General features: G+C 49.3%; 1 protein-coding gene across 25 annotated transcripts in view; it reads right to left on the bottom strand.

The window, feature by feature from the left end:
- PCBP3 (poly(rC) binding protein 3) overlaps positions 1-21,795 on the bottom strand; it is a 49,404-nt gene that overhangs the window by 4,081 nt on the left and 23,528 nt on the right. For 5 of the 25 annotated variants that reach the window (XM_054172304.1, XM_054172255.1, XM_054172321.1 and 2 more), the window contains exons 8-13: positions 19,831-19,974; positions 16,955-16,996; positions 12,625-12,703; positions 11,793-11,852; positions 8,661-8,713; positions 5,495-5,664 (exon numbers count right to left, since the gene is read on the bottom strand). In XM_054172304.1, the coding sequence (XP_054028279.1) occupies positions 5,495-5,664; positions 8,661-8,713; positions 11,793-11,852; positions 12,625-12,703; positions 16,955-16,996; positions 19,831-19,974 (548 nt within the window). Of the gene's footprint in view, positions 1-2,632; positions 3,693-5,494; positions 5,665-8,660; positions 8,714-11,792; positions 11,853-12,624; positions 12,704-16,954; positions 16,997-19,830; positions 19,975-21,795 lie in introns of those variants that run through there. The other 20 variants (XM_054172390.1, XM_054172428.1, XM_054172398.1 and 17 more) reach the window with 18 other exon arrangements.

The raw sequence follows: 21,795 nt of genomic DNA, 5'->3' as shown, positions 1-21,795 counted from the left end.
AGCTGCTGGGCTCTCCTCTTATGCAAATGGCACTACAAAGGTATCTGAAAGGGTTTGCACCAAGCCCATGTTTCACCCCTGTGGCCGAGGAGAAACCGAGGTTAAGGATTCATTCCTCTCACTGCACAGAGCAATTCCCCAGAAAACCTATCTCTGCTGGCACTGGAGGGGTGGAATTACCCTTGCTAATGGACGATAAGCTTGAAATTAGCATAATTAAAAGTGACTAGCATGAATGCATTTAAAAAAACGAATTACAGCTAAAAGAGAGTATTAAATCTAAAGAGTCTTCCTAGTGAAAGTCACTTTCCCTTAGGGCAAATAATCTAGTTTTTTCAACCTCATTATCTACTAGATTTGTAAATACAGTCTAGGAAAAAAAATGCACATGACAATACTCCAAACAAATTTGGGAGCATGACCTGGGAAGGGTATGAGAGGAGGAGCAGAGACCTTCAGATGAGGCCCAAGGGGCCAAGCACAGACGTCAGCTGGCCCCTCTCTGGAGAGCCACCGTGCTCAAAGGGCAGAGGGAGGCACTGGACCGATACTTTCCTGCCAAGGTAATAATTTCCCACAAAATAATGCATTCCCAGAGTTTGACTGAATAATACCAAGTTGGTTACTTCTAGAAATGTTGAATCATTCTGTCTGGATAAAATGCATTGCCTTTGAGAGGGAAACACAATGCACTAAAGCTATTCTATTGATTAAATGGGACATTCACCCAGTATTAGATTTTTTTTCCAGTGGCATGGCTGTAGATGCATCACTGGAGCAGTTCAAGGTCAAACAAAATGCAAACCCAAGACATATCACAAGAAAAAACAAAACATTGAGGCTCCTTCCAAAGAAAACAGCAAATATCCTTTTGAGCCATACCAAGAAAATTAAAGCAGAGTTTAATGCATTCCTTGTCATTTTGTTCTTATCATACTCCCAGTGTGTGCACTTTGATCGCTTTCATGTGCCTCCATCACCTGCAAGACCTACTCATGCTCTGGCCTATCCTAGAGCCCCAAAGGAGAGTCAAGCCACAGAGGGAGGGGCTGGTGCTCTCCATGTACCACCTGTTTCCAAGGGTTGAATCACCCCCAGCCAACAGCTGCCATCCCTTTGCTTGGAGGGTGGTGGCAGTGGGATGTCAGGCACATGCCTTGGCTCACCACCCAGGGTGGCTCTAGCACACTGATGGGTGATTATTTTCCAGCTGGGTCTCACACATACTTTGTTCTTTCACCAGGAAAAAAATACTTGGGCTAAACCAGCATGAGCGACAGCAGAGGGTGAGGAGTGTCAGTCGCCCATGGCTGACTGCTCTTACTCTGGCCAGTTGGCAACCTAGGGAAGGCAACATTTGGTGCCTTGGTTTTCTCCTTCCTCCAGTATCAGCACAAATACAAGATGGGGCTGCTGCCAGGAGAGATTGTTTGCTCTACCTGAGCCCCTGTAGCACAGCCCACAGCACCTGTGCTCCCCTGGAAGAGAAATAAAGGGATGCTCTTGAGCAGGTTTGGCTACTGGACCAGAAAGGCACAGCTGAATCCAAACTTCCAGGGAAAGCAGAGGAAAGTGGTTTGGAACAGGCAGCAAAGCATCATATGAGGAAGCTGGAAACATCTTTAAATGCACAGGCTTAAAATGCTCCCAAGAGCTGGACATACATGGGTTTTACACCACCTAGGTTGAGCAGATCATTGATGCTTAGCAGCAGAGGCTGGCAGCAACCTCCACCTTTCTGGAGCTTTGTCACCAGTAGGTTCCTGGACTGAGGGAATGGACCTCAGAGAGGAGGTGAGGATGCTGACTGATAGATGCAGGTAGCAGACAGCTGCAGTCTTACTCAAGCAAACGCATTCCCCTCACCCTCTCAGAGCTGTGTTACCGTCCCTGCCAGCTCCCAAGCAGCTGAGCTAGCCCCTGTGCTGGGGCTGCAGCCCAAAAACCCCTGGCAATCCTTGGCTCCACTCCTGCAGTGGTATTACCTAGGGTCCCCACATGAGCCCCACATGAGCCCCACATGAGCGCTGAACAGTCAGCACCAGCTACAGGAGAAGTGGTCCAACATCCCAGCAGGAGAAGGGAGGGGAGCTGCCAGCAGTGTGTGCCTGCACTGGAGGAGGAAAAGGGGGAAAAGCCATGGAGTCTTTGGGCTCACCTGGAAAAACAATATATTTCCCATATGGTACGGAGCAAAAACATATCATGTGGCTGCATTAGCCCCTGGGGACATGGGGTACCACGATCCCCTCGTTTGCAATACAGGAAAAAAGTGTACCAAACGTTTTGTACAGTAGGCAGTTAATGGATGGAAAATATATTTGTTTCCCTGTTTGAGAGGTAGGAGAGAGAAGTAAAGCCTGGAAGTAGAAGGCAGGACAGGGCACAGAGAGTCTTGGGGAAAGGTGTGGGACACAGACATGGCAGATTTGTCCAGACAAGGGAGCAGTGAGAGATGTTTGTTGTAAATTAATCCTAAGGAAAACCAAAGCATTATGCAAGCCAAATACTCTCCCTTTTAAAAACCAGAAAGCCCAGAATCACTCAGGAAGTGCATTGCTTATGGGGACGCTCTTTAAATAAGATAAAAAAATAATAATGATGGTGATGATGAAGGGTATGTAGACAACACCCACCTTCCCTCCAAATAGCTAAAAAAATGTGGAAGGATGCAGTGGGAACGATGGTGCCAGAGATGGTGGAGCGACCCGGGAGAAGAACAGTCGGAGCCCATCGGTAGCAGAGCTGCACAGACATTTATTGAACACAAACAACGACAAACACAGCCAGCTCACAGAGCTTCCTGAGCTATCATCCAAAGGGTTTGCATGTGGGGAATTGTAAAAAGAGTGCTTTCAAAGGCCCCTGGGGGGTGTGAGTCCCATACAGCTGAATTCTTCCCACTTCCAGTTGCTCATTAGTTAAAAAAGAGAGCCATTTGTGTGTGTGTGTGATACCCTATGTTTAGTATGAAAAATGGCTTGTCTGGACCCTGCCATGCTGTAAAGAGAGAAGTCTGCAGGTGGACTCCTGCATTGTCTTGGCTCCTGCACGTTCTGTTTAGCAAATAACACGGGGTGAAATCTACACCTTATCCTGAGGGCAGGGAAGTGAGGTTGCAAAGGTGAGCCAGGTCAAGCAAAGCAAGGGAAGCGGGAGCACCAAAGGAAGAAGGGGGAGAAAAGTAAGTACTCTGAAGCAGGCACAGCTCTGGGTGGCATCACTAGTCCATAGGCTACAGCAAGTACTGCCAACGTCAACTCAAACGTGTAAGTAGCTACAATAGACTGACACTAGAGACCCCATCAACTTCTGAAGTCTCACCAGCAGAGGGAAAAAACCCAAGCCCCCTCCCCACCCCCCAGAAAAGCAGATGAAGCATTAATACCGTACGCAGAAAACAAGGACCATAACCAAAGAGTTCGGGAGCAGCCTCAGGAGCACAGTAAGGAGCTCTTAAAGAAACGTTCCAGTGTGGGCATATGCATGTGTATTTATAGGGATATATATAGATAGATAGATATATTTGTTAGTAAAGAAAAGAGATCTGTGGAGGCAAAGGGAAGACGGTAAATGTACAGGCAGTACAGGCTGGGTGGAGTGCCGGTGGCTGGAGAGGGTCGGGTGGTGCGGAGTGGAGGATGGTGGGTGGAAATTAGAGTGCGCCCATTCCAGTGACCTCAGACGTCAGCCTAGAATAGACAGGGGCAGAGAGAGGGACAGGGGGGAGACAAAAACAAGCGCTTAATAACCAGAGCAGAAAAGAAAACGAAGACCCTGCGGGGCAGCGCTCCTCCTCTTGCCTATGCCCCACTCAAGTGGGTGGCAGAGCATCACTGGGTGGCATGAGTGCATGGGGTTTCGGTGTCCCCATGGGCACAGGGAGCCGTGGCATAGAGCCATCTCAAGGGCCAGCTGCCTTCTCCTCGCTGTTGCCAGGTAATGCCCATCTCTGGCACTGTGCTATGGCAGAGATGCCACCCCCCAGGGGTGCTGGCAGGAGACATCCCAACGCACGGTTTTGCTTCTACCAGCATTCTTTCCATGGAGAACAGGCAGCTGTCCCAGATCCCCTGGCTTTTTCATTTGGCTCTGTTTTTTGAAACTATTGGAGAGGCTGAACTATGCCCCATCCTGCCCCTCACCAGGTCATTGCTGCTTCTGCCACAGCAAAGGCTGCAGTTCAGTCAGCCCTTCCCAGTAATGAAGAGCTGCTCGTTTTTCTTTTCTTTCTCTTGTCTCAGGAGGTTAGGGGGATTGGCAAGGAGCTGGGGGGAAAGTCACTTGGCCGCGCCCATGGGCATGGGGTCAGCCCCATCCCTCTCCTGAGCGGCTGGAAAGGTGCCATGGGTGTGGGCAGCAGGACAGCAGGGCAGGATGGGATGGTGGACATCTGTTGCAGGTTGAGGCGAGGTGGGTTGGGTGCAAGGAGGAGAAAGCACTTACAGACCTCACCGGTGCTCCCAGCTCACACCCCAATGAATGTCAGAGTTGCTGCCAACAGCCCCTTGTCCTCAGGACCCTGCCAGCAGCCTCCTGCAGACGCGTGCATCCTGGGATGACGGCTGGTTGGCACAGCACCAACTCTGCCTGTGGCAGAGGGCACAGACAGGTGGATGGCCTTGGCTTACACAGCCATGCCAGTTGGGCTCGAAGTCGGTGAACGACCCTGTCTCCACTTAAGCTCCCCATCCACAGGCCCATAGACGCAGGCAAACAGGTTTGCATGAGCACCCTGGAAACAGCTTACCATCAGCAGAACTGGTCCCCAGGCCCTCTCTCCAGTTACACTTCCCCTTTAAACTCCCCTTGCAGTCCCTTGCCAGACCCTCAGGCCCCATAGCACAGGCAGCGTTGCCCCCCAGCCAGAGGCAGCACTGGGAACCTTTGGCCCCTGCAAAGTCCTGCTGTGCCAAGCTTTTTAGCATGAAAAGGAAGCAATCAGGCTGTTCCCATCTTGTGTTTATTAGACTAATTATTTTCACTGGATGAAGGACTAGATGATTTCCAGAGGTCCCTTCCAACACCTACCATTCTATGATTCTATGGCAGCCTTTGGGAGGCCTGGAAGCACGTAGAAAAAGCTCTGAGATGACAGCAAGCGATGCAGGGATCCCAGCCAGCAGGTCCCAAGTGACGCCTCCCCACCACTGGCTCAGTTCCGTCCCCGTCCCTGTCCCCTGCCTCGTCTGCAGGGAATGATGGCAGTGATTTTGCCAACCCACCAGCAAAATCCTTGAGCGAGGGTGGTGGGTGGGCAGGTGACCAGAGCAACCCACGGCTGCTTCACTGGCAGCAAAGCGGCTCCCGGTCCCCAGCCAAAGTGCCAGCTGGGGGTAGAGGTCCCGCTGGTGATGTCTGGTTGCCACTCAGAGGTCTCAGCGAGCCACCATCCTTCCCAGCCGGCCTCAGGAAGCCCTTCCTGGCCCATGGCACTGGCAGGATGGGTTCAGCGGTGGCAGGAGGTGGCAGAGGTCGGCGGGGGGGGTCTCACCTGGCGTTGATGAGGTACTGCGCGAGGCTGATGTTTGCAGGGGTTCCTGTGATGGTAATTTGGCGCTCCGATGACCCTTCCGTGGCGTTGGCGATTTTGATCTGCGCTCCCGACATCTGCCGAATTTCATTGATTTTGGTCCCTTGGCGTCCGATTATGCAGCCTATTAGCTAGAAAAAAAGCATGGAGGGAAGGTCTGAGAAGCGGCAGCCCTGGCAGTCACCGGTGGGACATGAGCACAACTGCACGGTGCCAGCCAGAGGCCTTCCTCCCTCTGCCCTGGGGTGCGAGTGACCTTAATGCTCATGAAAACAAAAGAGGGACAGCCCGGGGGTGAATCCCACCTGCATATGAGCAAGGTCCTCCCAAAACACGTCCAGCAGCCTGTCCTGCTCTGGTCCTCGGAGGTGGGGCAAATGTCAATTATCTGCACACGATGCCCAGCATCTTGGAGGGCTTCAAGAAGGGCGAGGTGTTACACTGGCCTCATTTTGGTAATAATCAATGTCATGGTCTAATAACCGGTCAGTGTTTTGTAAGGATGGGAATAAGTCATGTTTCAGACTGCTGCACCCTCATCCCCTTGCCATTGACAGTGATCCTGAAGGTGGTTTTCTAGGATGTGTAACTAGAAGAAAATAAGCCTACTGCCTTCCCCAGGGAAAGCCCAAACCCCGGAGCCCACGCATCGGGCAGACATGCACCATTGATAGCTTCACATTGCTCATTCCATCCCACACTTCTTCTGCCCTTCTGGGATACCCTCATTGCCTTTGTTACCCTCTTCAGCAATTCTGGTGCAAGGCAAGGTCTCACCAGCATGCAGGCTGTTGACAAGGGAGCACCATATGGCTGTGGCATCAGCAGAAGATGAGAATCCTGCTTAAAAACGTGTCCTTCACACTTTTGTGAAAGAAATGGAGCAGATGGAGGCTTGAATTTCCTCAGTTGCCTGCCCTTTGAATTTCCTCAGTGGTCCTCAATGGCTTGAATTTTCTCAATGGTCTTCATGTTTGCTCTAGCTCATTTGCACATCAAACTATGGTTTCCTCAAGCACTTCGGCAGCTTGGTTACACAGACTGAGCCGTGCAGCTTTACCAATGCAGTCGTGAGGTATGCCCTGTGCCTCTCTTGACCATCAGCATTTGAGCTCTTTTACAAGGTCACATTTTAGAGCTTTATATGTGGGACATTCATCTTGGCAGCTGCTGGATTTCTGTCACTGTAGAAGTGAGGACAATGGCTCCTCCAAATATTCACTGGTCCTTTTGTCATATCATGGGGCTACCTCAGTGACTGGTTCCATATGGACCTAAATATACACCTCTTTGCAGCACTGGAAAGGCATCAACTGTCTCAGGGGCTGCAGTGTGATGTTCAATCCAGTAGCCACCCATCCTCATCTTCATGGCACAAAAAGAGCTTGGAGATGCTTCAGCAAATGAATATCCCTTGAGTTAGGGAACCTGCTGGGAAGACTTGAGAAACCACACCTATTTAAAGAGAAGTTCTGCAACATCCAAGTATCCCTGAACACCACCTGACAGGAGCGTCAAGATGGTTTCAGTTATCAGCTTTCCTTCAACTCTCATTTCTCTGCAGCACTACAAGATGACTCTACACCACTAAAGTACACCCCTAGACCCACTGCTTTAAGAAACCCAAACTTGTCCTCTGTTTCTCAGGAAAGTTGCAGAATTTAAGAGTCTTCAAAGCAACAGGAGGCAGAGCTAATGAGGCATTTTCAGCAGGTAGAAAGAGGCAGGTGATGACATTTAATGCTGCACAGGTATGATGAGAGCTGAGCTTCTGGTGTATGAATGCTCTGAGTGCTCCTGGGTCTTGCAGGAAGTCCCTTGGCATCCTCCCCTCCCACGCAGGCCCTTTTGCAAGGGCTTACTTGATATTCCTGAAGATGACCACATTACTACCTGGGCTATGGTCTTCCATGCTTGTTAGGCATGGCTGGTACAACCTCAGGAAGGCTTGCAGAGCTCTCTGCAGCCTCCTGGAGGGGGTCTTTGCTGGACAGACAGAAGCAGACCTAGGATGAGCCCTGCCACCATCTCCCACAGGCTCCTCCACAGAGCTCTCCCATGGTGGCTAGCCACAGGGTAAAGCTTCTCTGAGGGTTTCAGCCAGCAGATCCTCATCAGCTGTTTCTCTGCTGTGTCTCTTGAGTAGAAGGAAGCCTTGCAAGTGTCCCAAAGGATTGCAGATGCCTGGCAGTTGCAGCCAGTCTTGCTGTCCTTCCCTTGTGCTGACATGTGTTGGTGAACAGCAGGAAGAAGTAGCAACCACTGCCAGACCCAATCCAGAAACTCCTGAGGAGGATGGGCTAAAGGTGTTTATAGGTGATGGAGATGGAGACAGCAACTGGAATTCATTCCCCTGCTTGCCCTGATCCTCATTTGAGTCCCCCCTGGTTATCAACCCATGGAAACCAGTGGGGCAGCCCAGAAACAAGTGAGACTTGGCTCTACATGCCAGCTGTGTGGGGTTCTCCATCCCACATCCTCCCACCTGAGCATCTGCAAGCACCCTCCTTGCACCGCATGACCACAGGCCCAGTGTGACTCCAGCCTCTTCCCAGTAAATATCCCAGTCCAACATCCACTTTACCACAATGCCTCCATCTACAAGACCCAAAAGATGGCATCCACAGGTACTGAGATGAGAGGCACCATCCTTCAAAAGCTTATGCGACACTGTGGCATTAGAAACACTATTTGTTTACCTCCTCCCCAAACCCCCAGTAGATGTGCTTGAGCCAGGGCAAGGTGAAGCAATTATGGTTTAATGAGGGCTGGCTCAGGAGCTCTCTCCCCTTCCCAGTGCTGTCAACTGGGCATGTTTCATGAGCAGCGAGTTCACTTGGAAAGGGAAAAGGAGAATTAAGAAGGATTGTCCTAGGAAAGCTACCAATGGGGTATAGTTCAACCAGTACTTGATGCTGCAGGCTGATCTCCAGCAGACTGCACATGGCACTGGATGAACCTGGGGAAGGGGCATCTCTAAACATGTTTGACAGTCATATGCCTGCAGCTTCTATCCATATCTATACACACACACACATATACATATATACATATGCGTGTATATATATATATATCTGTGTGTACATACACTCACACACATGCTGAGGAAGCACTTGGATTTACTTACATCATTGGGAATGGTGAGTTCATGAGTACTGGCCGGGGGACTGGCATCCAAACCTGGGCATATGCAAGGGAAAATGGTTACAGCTTGCAGAGGCAGCATGGTGGAGCTCCACTGCTTTTCCGCAACAGTCAACACTGCAAAGGTTGCGTCCTGCTCCAGGGCTGGGAGGGGAAGGGATCACACACTCTGGTACAAGGAGGAGGAAGACAGTTGCTACCTGGCTCTACTGCAGCTGAGTGTCACCTTCCTCTGCATCCCTCAAGCTGGCATCACAGATGCTACCCCACGAGTGCCTCACTCCCACCCTCCATCCTGACACTAGCAAGGTTGCATCGTTGCCAGAGACAGGTGGGCAAAGCAGCATCCCACAAAGCTTTCCTCCACACTGCAGCAGCCAGCCTGATAGCTGGGAAACCCAACACTAAAGGCAGCCAGCCTGCCAGCAGGAAGGTTGTCCATGCTCCTCCCCAGTCGTCTCTGGACACAGCCAGCATAAAGCTGCTTGGTTTCAACAGCTTGGTATCCCAAAACCTGTTTCCCTGAGGGATCCCTCAGTGCTGGCACAGGGCAATCTGCAAAGCACTCTGCAAGTTACAGCCCTGCAGGCTTGCATGCTGAATTTAAGCCAGGCTGCTAAGATATGCATGTTAGCTGGACCTGGGACTGATGGGCATTCTTACCAAGGGAAAGCATGCCAAACAGTATTAAGATTTAGAGCCTTCTTCCCTAGAAAATTACTTGGCAAGGGGTGAAGGCAGCAGTATAATCATAGAATACCAGGTTGGAAGCGATCTCAAGGATCATCTGGTCCAATCTTTCTTGGGAAAAACATGGTCTAGTTAAAAAAAAATTATTCTTTCCAGCTCTCCTGGGCCCAGGAGGGCACTCTCCTCCTTGACAGGAAAGGCTGTAACCAGCAGACTATCCTGTATGTACAGCTCCAGAGTTGAGAGGACAGCAGCTAGGTTGCAGCCTGTCTCTCCCATAGGTTTCAATATTAAATCACCTCAGTGCTGAAGCAGGGATATCCTATGTCAAATCTGCAAGACAGCAGCTGTCTAGTGGCTAACCTGAATTTGCAGTAGCTTCAAAAACTCCATATTCATATGATATGAAGTACTGCGGAAGGCTTTTAAGAGCAGTGTGTGCAGGAGTCCAAGACATTTGCACAGAGTAAGAGGGTGCAGAGAAAAAAAGCAGACAGAAACTGGAAGTGCTGGGCTGCTACAATACGGGACAGAAGCTCCAAATTCCTAGTCACCCAATCCAGCAGGGTTTCTTCACACAGCACTGGCACTGTGTCGCTGCCTTAACCACACTAAGCAACTCCTCCAAACAACAGCCAAGCTTTGCTGGTCTGCATTCCATCGAGGCCCTTTGCATTGTGGAAAAGGAGCTCCCATCCAGTTTTGCTGCCCCCAAACCAGCAGGCCTGAACTGATGTCTGTCTGGGTCCTGGCACAGTCAAAGCAAAGTTTTTAAAATACTGAAGCTTTATGTTGCAACCTCATCTCAGCCTCACCCCTGGGAAGGAGATTATCAAGTATCTTTGATGTGCTCATGCATGATTCCTGCACTTTCCCCAAAGCAAGCTTCTCAGCTGCACTTCGCTTGCAGAGACTCAATGCCTGGGTACATTACACAGGCATCCACTTGCAAGAGGTCTCTTTGCCACCTTTTTCACTTGGGAGCACATAATAGAGGGGTAATGCACATGGGAATATAAATCCTCCATTCAGCAGCCCTGTGCCCTCCATCACCACTGCCAGGTGTACTAATGTCAAAGGCTTGCACAACACAGCCCCTGCCCAGGTTTTACACAGTGGGCAATACTTAACACTGACTTCATAGCATGCTGTACTGCAGCAGACACTTCAGCAGCCCTCGACTGTCTTTCACACCAAGCTTCCTCACAGTTTAGGGACAGATGCACTGCACCTAACACTAAGACATGTCCCTCAGGGTGCAGAAGTCCTGTTCCCCTTGATGTGTATTACAGAACTCAGCTCAGCAACTGCTTGAATATGGTGAGTATGGGCTTCTGAAGAAATCAGAGCACTGAGGATGGGCTCAGAGCAGTGCTAAGACACCCAGGGATCTTTGGAAATGCAACCTAGGCTTCTCAGACTCATAGATAGGGCTCTCGGCTCTGTGCTCAGATAGCACAGGTGTTGCTGAAAGCCTCTGGGCCATGGGGTGCCACAGTACTACATCACCCCTGTATCACAACGACCATTGATGACTGGCCATGTCCTTCTCCATTGCCTGCAGACTGTCTATTTTAGCATACCAGATTCTCCTTCTCTGAGATGTACATGCAGTCCCCACAATTGCAATGTGATGGGTCAGGACAGGATTAGTGCCCTGGGTGATTGCAAAGGGCAAAGCAGGACACACAGAAAACAAGGCTGCACAGGTTGGTATAATGAAATCTGTATCTGCTTTAGTCTTGTGGAGTCTATTTTTGCAGGCTACATTTGATTTCCTGGTTAGATGATGTCCCTAGACTCTTTCGAGGCATGTACATGATGTGTCCTGGCTGGCTGCAGAGCAAGTGTGTGCCCCAGGTATGCCCAGGGGAGGTCTGGCTTGCATCACCTATGAGCCTCCAGACCTCAGGATAGCTCCTTTAAGCAACAGTAGATTAAAAAAGATAAGCACATTTGGCACATATGGATGACTGTGTGTGACATTTGACAGGAAAATATCTCCAAGATTGCAGCCATGCTTTGGCTCCTCAGGGTCCTGCGGCTCACTCCGAATGGCTTAGAGATGGCTAAAATTGTATGATGTTTCTGCTCCCACAGGCATTTCTCTATTGATTCTGAGCAAGGTTTATGCAAAATTAAATGAAAGGGAGATGGCTCTGGCGCCTTTTCCGTTACAGAGATGGCAGTTACACACAGACATCAAAAACCTAGGCAATGAACTCCAGGCGTTTTTCTTTTGACATGCTGTACAAAAGAGAATGGCAGGCATGGTGCTGCCTGATCTCTCCCTGCCCACCATTAAGACCTGCCATCTTCTCAACAAATATCACAGTTTATCTAGGAGGACAACAATGGCACAGTCCTATTTAAGAAATAGATGTCAGCAGAAGCCTGCTTATTTCCCTGTAGCTTGGTGTTTTACCTGATGATTGGCCCATCAGATTTTGAGCTTCTTCGGAGGAATGTAAGGGCAGCTTTTCTCCTGAAGAGCAAAGAAGAAACAGGTTTAATGCTTTTGCCTTCAAGGAGATAAGCAATGTCACTTCATCTAGGAAGCTCAAAATATGATGAACATACTGTCAGAGAAAGCATTTCCAACCGGCACTTTGACCACCAAGTAATCAAAGGTACTGTAAATATCTCCATTCCCTGCACTCTATCTGCTTCCCAGGCTCACTGTGAAATGCATTCTCTGCCATGCCAGCCTTGGGGACAAGGCTGCTGAGGCACACCGTGTGTGGCTGTCCTCCCGCTAACGTGGCTCCTCATGGCCACGGCTCCTTCCCAGCACTCTTCTTGGGGCTGAGCTGCCATTCTGCCCAGCTTGGCATCACTCCCCACAGCTGCTCAGAGCATCCTTGGCTGGTGCAGAGCTGTTCCCCTTGGGAAAGCAGGGATGTCCCACTGGGCTCCTGATCAGCACATGACAGGGGATGCTACCATGCCACCTCCTCTGGCAGGAGAAAGCCACTGATTGCTTCTGCTGGGATAGCCAGTAAAACTGGGAGCCAGGTAAGCGTGGCTTTGCAGGAGCAGTCCCAGGCGTGCACAATTCATGGCTGAAAGCTCACCCGTTATGACTACAACTCCCAAATATTTGTCCTGTCTCCCTGTCAGCTTTTCCTTGCAGACACTGCAACTTCAGTTTTACTTGCCCTGCTTGCTTCCATTAAACAGCACAAGTTTAGAAAGAGAGAGAGAAACTCTACAGGTAAGAAGAGAAGGATATCTAGAAAGGGCATGTGGGTACGTACCAGGGAAAGCGGGGGTGGTCTGTCCAAGGGGAGTAAAGGGGGTTTGCTGCATAGCCAACTGGTGGAGCTTGGTCAACTGCTAGAGGGGTAGGAGGGACATTAGAGCTAAGAAGGTTATTGTCATAGAGTACAACAAGTCACACTGAAAATCAAGAATGAAATTATAATGGAAGGAAAAAAAAAAGAAACCAAAAGAAAAGAAAAGAAAAAACCAAACCAGGAAGCCATGGTGAGACATGGCAAAACCATTAGCAGAAGGACTTGGCCTGGGTAAAATGCAATAAAGCCCAAATCTTTTGCAGAAGTGCTTGGTCAGGGTCTGAAGTACGATACCAGCAAGAAGCCCATTCTTAGATTCCACCCCATTAAATGGTTCAGCTCCTTCACCATGAGCAAGCAGCCACTTCAGCGCAGGGGCGGCTGCTGCAGCAGTGGCAGAGCTGCTGCCTGTGGTGTTTACAGCCACTGCTTTACCCTCCTGGGCTTTGCAACTTGTGACCAGAGGCTGCTGCTTGCTTCAGGATAGCATTAGAGCAGAAGAGCTGCCTCATAGGCGCTGCCAGGTTGGTGGCCATCACGTGCCAGCATCCCAGAAGACCCTCTTTGTGCTGCTGGAGCTGCATTATGACTGTTTACCCTTGCAGCAAATGCTCTCATGCTGTGCCTCGGGCAGGAAATGCCTCTGGGAGATGGACAAACTGCAGCTCTTAATGTCAGCATGTTATGAATGGAAGCCTCTTGGCAGTGTGGCGCAATATGGGCTTCAGCCATGACCAGTAGGTATTTCAGATCCTTCTATCCCTTGTTGTGCCAGGTAGCTTGCCATGCCCCGTCAGGATGTGGTTGCATAAGTGAGGAGTTTGTTCGGAATACATTTTGTGCTCTGTTTCACTGTTCCAAAGGAAAAAATAAAAAAAGAAAGAAAAAAGAAAAGAAAAAAAAATAGGAAAGAAAAAAGAAAAGAAAAAAAAAAAGAAAATAAAACAAAACAAACTGGGCTGAAGCCTAGCAGTGAGCCAGAGGGAGGGTCTTTATCATCTCCCTCTTGGCACTTGCACAGGTGCGCAGGGGGTTGCCAGGATCGCATCATCTACTAAATGTTAACTGCTAGTTGCACCCATCTCCTCCACAGCAAGGGAGAGGCAAGAGTTATGATTTGCTTGATTTGTGGTAAAACAATACTCAAAAACCTCCTTGCTCCTGCAGCAGGGCTGGGGAGAGAGTGTGGGGAGGTCTGGCTGGCAGCAATGAGGAGGAAGCACTGGAGAGAGCAGACCTGAGGGCTGAGCACACTGGGGGAGAAACTGGAGGGAGGCAGTGGGGAGGGGAAAGTCCCTGGGGAGGGGCCTGAGGGAATAGTGCCTGGCAGAGGCATGAAGACCTCCAGCCTCTGCTGGCTTGGGTAAGAGGTCTCAACATTTCCCGAGAAGAGACACAAGCACATCTCTCCCTGTGCAATACAGAAACAAGTCAAAGGCACACTATGACAGGTCCCTGCCAAAACAGGCAGCTCCGGGTAGGACTGAGCATGCTGTGGCGCCTGCAGGCAGCAGGGACATCATCAGCCATTGTTTTTTAACTCAAGAATTATCCCATTTTTTACCAAATTGTATCCTGTTTGCCGAGCTCATCATTACAACCAGTCCCAGCACCAGGGAGAGGCAGGGCCCCTTGGGCTTTGAGTGTGCCCTGACAAGGGAAACATCAAAACACTTTCTAATAGCTATCTAGCATATTTTTAAGATGCAGCTTGGACAGTGGTATTTAGCAAACACCTATAATAACAGCAATGAAAAAGCCTGCAAGAGGAGAGGACGGCTACACTTAGGAGCTAAAGTGAAAGCTGCTACGTGAACACTTGTGGTGCATGAAACACCTCCTCTTCCATTTCCTGGAAAAATGCTGAAAGTAAAAACTTGTGAGCAAACTCTGGATTTCCCCACAGGCCAGATGGGAGCTCCCCACTGGCACTGCTGGGAGGGACAAGACAGCAGCACTGAGACCAACATACAATCACACTGAGCATCACTAGGTACCCACACCAATGCCTGGTTACATCTCCTTGGCTGCCAGACTGATGCATCCTCAGGAGTCATGCCCTGGTTTGGGAGCTTTACAGCCCTCAACATTTATTTCACTCCCAAGTGTCCCTGACTCCCACCTGCCATGACTGTCCTTTCATCTTCCACCACAAATTTCAGATATGAATGCAGATAGCTACACATCACATCCCAAACGTTTCACAAATACCCAAACAATGCTGAAGCCTTTCATGAACCAAAACTCTTGCTGACTTTAGAGTTATTCCCAGGAAAGAAAACCAAGACAGGAGCTTGCATTTTAGGTCTGGTATTTGAAAATCTGTTCCCTTTGCAGACACAGGTCTGCAAAAGGCATCCACTGAACTCAGACACCCTTGTGAGAGCAAGGGCAATGCCCTAAAATCATGTTCAAGACTTGATTCTGCACCAAGCAGTATTTAAAATGACCAAGTCTTGTGAGAGGGCTATGGGATTAAGGGTAGAGAATGTGGCTCCTGTACAAACAACTTTATCTAGGTCTCAGCATGTCTGCTGGAAGTAAGGCAGAGCACAACCAGCAAATATTTTAAATGTATTTTATTCCTGCCAATCAGGGGAGTATGACAACAAGGAGAACACTTTAAGCTATTATCATTGCTTGAAAAGGAAAACTGGGACAAAGAAGAACTTGATCTACCCTTGCTGAACAGTCAGGTGTGTTTATTCATATTCCACTTAGGAAGCAAAAGTGAAGCACATGCAGTCAGGAATATTTCTAAGCAACCATTACATCAGGCTGTTTAAACTACATGCATACTGGTGTCACATGGAAAGCCAAAGCCACCAATATATTGAGTGAAATCACTGCTCCTAAGCTCAAGATCCAGCCTACAGCTCCTAACCCTGCCCATGGGGAATGTGCATCCATGCTATCAGACACCCTTGCCCCATTCCCAATTATGCAAAAAGCAGTTCCACAATTTAACACTCAATGCACCCATCAGAAAGAGGAACACTGACCTATGTCATACGGGATGGCTGGAGAAGTCTTTCCACCCAGTTCACACTACTTACAATTAAGTCACATCCCCAGAGCAGCACTTTGTGCTCAGCCCCCACTGCAGATCCCTGACTTGCAGGAGCGCCAGCAAGAAGGAGCCTCTGCAGCAGGACTCAGTGGGTATTTTATCCCCTCTGAAGCACAGTTAAAAAATCCCAGCTTCTTCCAAGAGCTTCATGGCACATGTCAGCCAGGACAGCCCAAGAAGCCAAGCAGCTGCCTGCTGCCAGCAAGAAGCTGCTGGCCTTGCAGTGCTTCGCTGCTGGCCTTGCAGTGCTTCACTGCTGTATTTCACAAAGAATTTTTTGTTTCGGTTTGGTTTGGTTTTTAATAGACTCCTTTTCTCTTTCTGTTGGTACTTTTATGCACAGACATGTCTGCAGATGCTCTTTACCTGTCCCTCCCCCCATAAACATGCTGTGGCTCTCTGACCCACCCTAGGCACAGGAGCCTGGCAGGAGCAGGGGGATCCAAGCATCAGTAAAAACCATTGGTGCCTCAAGCCTGAGCAGCGCCTGTATCCACGCCAAGGAGCATGAGATGAAGCAGGCACTGTGCCTGTGATGCCCCTGCTCCAGGCGACAGCGAACCAAAGCCATCAAGACAGCTGTCAAACCCAGGGCGACCGCTTCGGTTTGGAGTGCAGCTCCTGCAAGAGCCCTTGGCAAGGTGAGGTCCAGCAGCGTGGTGGGTAGCTGTCCTTTCCATCCTTTTGTGGGGGACACAGGAGGTGTTTTGCCCAACCTCAGTGCTTGCTTCTGAGTCAGCCAGGCACATCCCCCTGCCCAGGCTTCAAGCAAGAAACCATGCACCACTGGAGCTCTGGCTTCTCCCCACCCCAACAAGGTACTCAGCACCTACATCAGCCCTTGGCTTATCAAGATTTTAAGGACAAAGGGGAAATAGCAAGGAAAGCCTTTCTTTACTTTTTCTTCTTTCCCACCCCACCCCCCTTTCTTTGCATGATTTGATCATTTTGAGGCACAAAATGCATACAGTACGGTTTGTCTCAGAACAAAGGGATAGCACTGAACAATGCAAAGAATTTAGCATCAGGCCAAGTCCTCAGAATTAATAAAGTTTAGTGCTAACAGGTTAAAAGACTGTTCAAGGTATTACAGATACTACACAAGGCCAGTTGATTTGAAAATATGCTATTAATATTATTGTCTAATATTAATATTATATGAATTAACAGTAGCATGCAGGTGACATAAAAGGGTATAAGAAAAATTAGGGTAAAACTCACATCCGGGTGTGGAATAGCGTATTGTCCCTGAATTGTATAGGCCTGCAAAGGGAAAAACAGATGTAATTAGGACTGGCAGGAGATGACAGCAAAGCCACGTGCCTCTCTGCAAGGAGTGCTGTCTTGGGGTTTGCTCCTTTCTGCCTAACTTCAGATAAGTTCTGTGAACGCAAGAGCTAAAGAGGAGCTTATTCCCCACTACGCTCTACCTGGGACCCTGTGCTACCCCCAAATAACCAAGCATGAGGAGCTGAGCATTATGCCAGTGACACATCTCTCCCCTTGCTCTGTGAAATTTTGACTTAACCAGCTTAATTTTAAGGCTGGATGGCATGAGGGAAGCACTTTCCATGCAGCAATCAATTGCCTGCACACCTGCAGGGCTAGCCCAGGGGAAAAGCCCCCTTGTGCCATATTAAATGTCCTGGGGCAGCAAGTCCTTGAGGTAGGAGAGAGATGCACCCCTCTGATCAAACCTGGGGCTTGCTGAGCTACCTAAGAGCAAGGGCCTAGGCTCAATTTGGCTACTCCAAAAGGAATTAAACGGCTCTTTAAAGGTTCCAGAACAGCACAGAGTAGGAATTGTTGTGATTGGGCTTCGCTCTACAACAGATACACATCAAACCAGAATTATCTGTGTAGCGGCTGCACAGGAACATCACCACTACCCTTTACACCTAAATGTGACCCTAGAAAGCAAGCTAGTGCAGTGAGTCTTTCTCAGATGCACAACTCAACATGCTTTATATCTACCCAGTGTGTTCCAGTGCTCTGCTGGGGGGAAAGGCATTGCCGCGCAGAAAGCCAGCTGGTGCTGATGTCTCAGCAAGCGCCAAGAGGGCTCAGGACAGGCTGCCTGCACGGCAATGCCTTTCACCAGCTATAATTAACAAATTCATGCAGATGTCTGTCAGGCAAATTGTTTAGTGCTTTTCCCATCTTTCGTAGTGATCCCTTCTCTTTTGTAAATAACCTGAACATGAGCACCACTGTGGGCAGAGCCAGACATTAGACAGTCCAACAGTCAGGACTTGATCAGCTAGCAAAACGTATCTCCCTGGTTGACACATAAATCAGATGATTCTGAAGAAATGGCAAAAGAGATGGATAACACTTTAAAAAGGGAGAGTAAAGATAGCCAAGCAGAAAAAAAAATCACAAACCAACCCTCAACCTCCTGCAAATTTACCATATCATTTGCAAACAGCAAAGTGCTTTGTGTGAGGAAAACCCCCAAAATCCTGTAGAAGGAAGGAGGCCAAAGCCCCCCCCCAAAACAGCAGACCTGGTACCTGCCAGCATCCCAGCACAATGGGGATTGATTTATCTATGGGGACGTGGCAGAGGTTGCTCTAAAGATTTTGCTGTTTCCTGGCAACTTAATTCAATGGGTTTTTTGATTAGAACAATGGATGGGAAAAAGCTAAATACAGGCAGGAAGGTGTCTTGGACAGATGGATGCAACCCAACCCTGATATCACCTGCCTGTGTGACCCACGACTTTCTGCAGACGGACAACGGACAACGGAGCTGATCCCTTTGGCACCTGCCATTGGCCACTATGTCCCTCAGACTTCGAAGATACTGCAAGTCCTAGCACCTCACAGCACCACTGACTGTCATCTGCTGTCCTCTGCCCACCCACTCCATGCTACACCATGCTCAGAGCCAAGGGGTTTGCCATCATTTCTTCCCACAGCATCACTTCCATGCAAGACACCAACCATTTGCCAGCAGGAGAAATGCTGCCTCTATCTTACTCTCCCTTTTGAGAAGATAAGTTCACCAAGCAGCTGGACACAAAGCTCTTTCCCAGGACAGCCGCTCAGACCAAACAACGAGCTCCTCCTGATGACTAAGAGATACTAATTCAGCTCACGGCCTGAAATAGTCTGTGCTTTGGGCTTTGCTCCCATCCTTAGTTTGTCCTCTACTATTTATTATGGTTGTGGAGAAATTAAATAACTCCTGTGCAGCTGCTGTGGATGGCATGTGATGGCTTTACTTGGCTGCTGGAGCTCCTGGAAAAGTATCTCTCCTGATAGATACTGGTGAATCTTAGCACAGTGGCATCTACAGGCAGATCCTCAAGAGCAGTTGCCTGCTCAAAGGCCCTTGTTGTCTCATGCTGTGGGAACAGATTTTTGTTTGCAGAGAAACTTCCAGCTCCCACAACATATGCATGCATTGGTTACCCTGCAAAGGAATAAATCTGCCATCGCCTCCCAAGGATTGCTAGAAACACCATACCGTGGCTGCAAGCCTGCAGAGCGATCACTGCACACTGTCTCTGAAGGCAATGCCATGTAGGCAGAGCTGAGTCCCAGCTTGGCAGCAGAACTTAAGGCATTTTCTGGGGAGCAGCACCCCAAAATGGCTGAGGACCAGTGATGGGGATGACCTTTTCACCGAGGCTGCCCCGAACAGCAGTTCAGCATGATCCTGGCATGGCTAGCACGAGCCCCTCCTATATTGGATCAATTACAACTGTGCAAGGTTAATTTTAATTGGACTGAAGATGCCAGAAAATACATGCTTGCAGCTACTAGGAGAGCACAGTCACAGCCTTTCATCCCATGAAACTTTTCTCATTTTCTCCTTCACACTGGTGACTGTTAGAAAATACTGAATCTGGATCTAATGACACAAACCCCAGCCTTTTCTTGATGCACAGGTGCCTGACAGAGCTAACATGCTGATTCCCTGGGCTGGCCCTTTCCTTATCCTCCAGCAGCCATCACAGGAGCTAAGCTGTCTGGCCCAGGCTTGCAAACTGCCAGCAGTCCTGCAAAGAGCTTTCAGAACAGCTGCTGTGGCACACAACGGATGGGATGACACCATGCAAGTCAGAAGGCAAGAAACCTGAGTGCACTAACGGGCAGCGGCTGGTGCTGCAGTAAAAGGCTGAGGTTGGCAGTGGAGGCTGCAAGCGGGTCGGCTCTTACCTGACCACCTGCAAAAATGACAGGGGTGGAGGCGGGCTTTGGGCGGTAGGGAATGGTGGCACCTTTTGGTGGGGACTAGGAAAAGGGATAAGGAGAGGGAGAGAGAACATTAGAACAGCTTTCCTGGAAGGGCGGCAAAAAGAGCGTTAGAAAGCACCCGAGAGAGCACGGCCCCCGGGGCCGCTGCCAGCAACACCCGCACCGGGCAGACCGCGCTTCGGGACACGAGGACACGGGGGAAATTGGTGTTCAATGGACAATGAGGACAACCTGCGCTACAGGAGATCCCCTGCCAAGGGATGGGCTCTTAAATCCCTTCCTGGACTTCTGCTGCCTCCCTTGCCTTCATTCTGCTCTCCGCAAACTGTGTTGCCTGGTTTAGATTCAAGCCTGAAGCTGGAATGCAGCATCCTCGAAACACTCAAAGGAGACCCTCAATCTGCAGCAAGATAGGGAGGTACATCCATGGACCAGATTTTTCATCCCTGGATGCCATGTGCTTCTTCATGTCATGGCTTTCTTCGCAGCCTGAGAGCTCTTGCATGTTGACAGCCAGCCACAGGTCACACCAGCCCCATCAAGCGCCACAAGCTGTGGCTTGGTATTGTGAACACAGACATCAGAAGGAATGAGCTGTCCATCTGAGCAACCTGGCACAATGCTTAAGCTCTTTGATCACCTTCATCTTCCTCACTGCCAGTACAAGGTCACTTTCAGGACTTGGTTTCATCTATTACCATCCACAATCAGACATGAATGGCTGGGCAACTGATGCTGCAAAGTGGCCAAGACCACCCACACCCTTGTGGGACAAGTGGCAGTGATCATTAGGCTGGAAACCCCTCTCAGGTAGCAATATCGTTTCCAGAGATACTATCCTAGAGCTGTATGGTGGTAGCAGTCCAAGAGAACAGCCAGACAGATGCCAGCAACAGAGCTATCAACCCCTGTGTACTCCCAGTCTTCCTCCCATGGCAGCATGACCCAGGTCAGCCCTGCTGTCACCAGACCAGAAGCAAGGTAGGTCCAAGCAGAAGCTATAGTGATGCACATCAAGATGTAGTGATGCAATCCACCATGCTGTGCACAAGGTCTTCTCACACAAGTTCTCTCTGATGATTTTCACTTGAACATAACTAACAGGACATAGAAGACATTATGGAGGTTTCTAGGTATCTGGAGAGATTTCAGATAAAAGCCTCCTGGTTCTACCCCAAGTCAAATGACCGAGTTACTGCTATGTAGTAATAGGCAATATAAATTATGCTATCTCATGGAAAAATCTTCATTTTTCCTGTACTTTCTTCTAGATGTCTGCTTGTAGCCAAGTGGCATATCCAGATCTTCCCAACAGGTCTGCAGGAAAGCTGTATGATCAAAGCACACCCCCTATAATCACAAACCTGTTTTTTCTTTCATTGAGCTACAGATCTTGGAGGGGATGAGCAAAGATTTCTGTGGTAAGATAATTTAAGACTGAAAGGTTATAAGGAGCATCAGACTGCTTATGAGGTTTTCTCTTTCCCCTTGCTGAGGCATACAGTGGAGCAGTAACCCATGCTTTGGTTGGTGAGAACAGCAGACGTGGAAGATTTTGTAACAAGCCTGCAAGCATCACCTGGTATCCATCTTTGCCACAGTCCAGAACAAAACCTGGAGTCACCATGCAGCTAAACCTGCACTCCTCTGGCAGCAAAGCTTACCAGACAGCACCACTACCAGCAGCAGTGGGTAACATGGCTCATGACAATTCCTTCTCAGCTGTGCTGCTACCTAACTGAAGTTGCTTATAGTTGGTTTTGCTTCACCTACACCAAGCCTTGCTGTTCTCATCTGAAGCTTTTGCAGCAGCAAACATGCTCCTGCCTGCTATGAAAGGGCAGCAGTGTGTGGGCT

This window comes from Dryobates pubescens, chromosome 2 (assembly GCF_014839835.1).
Source record: "Dryobates pubescens isolate bDryPub1 chromosome 2, bDryPub1.pri, whole genome shotgun sequence".
NCBI lineage: Eukaryota > Metazoa > Chordata > Aves > Piciformes > Picidae > Dryobates > Dryobates pubescens.
Note: the sequence above shows the minus strand (reverse complement) of the source record. Positions and strands in the feature narration are given on the sequence as shown.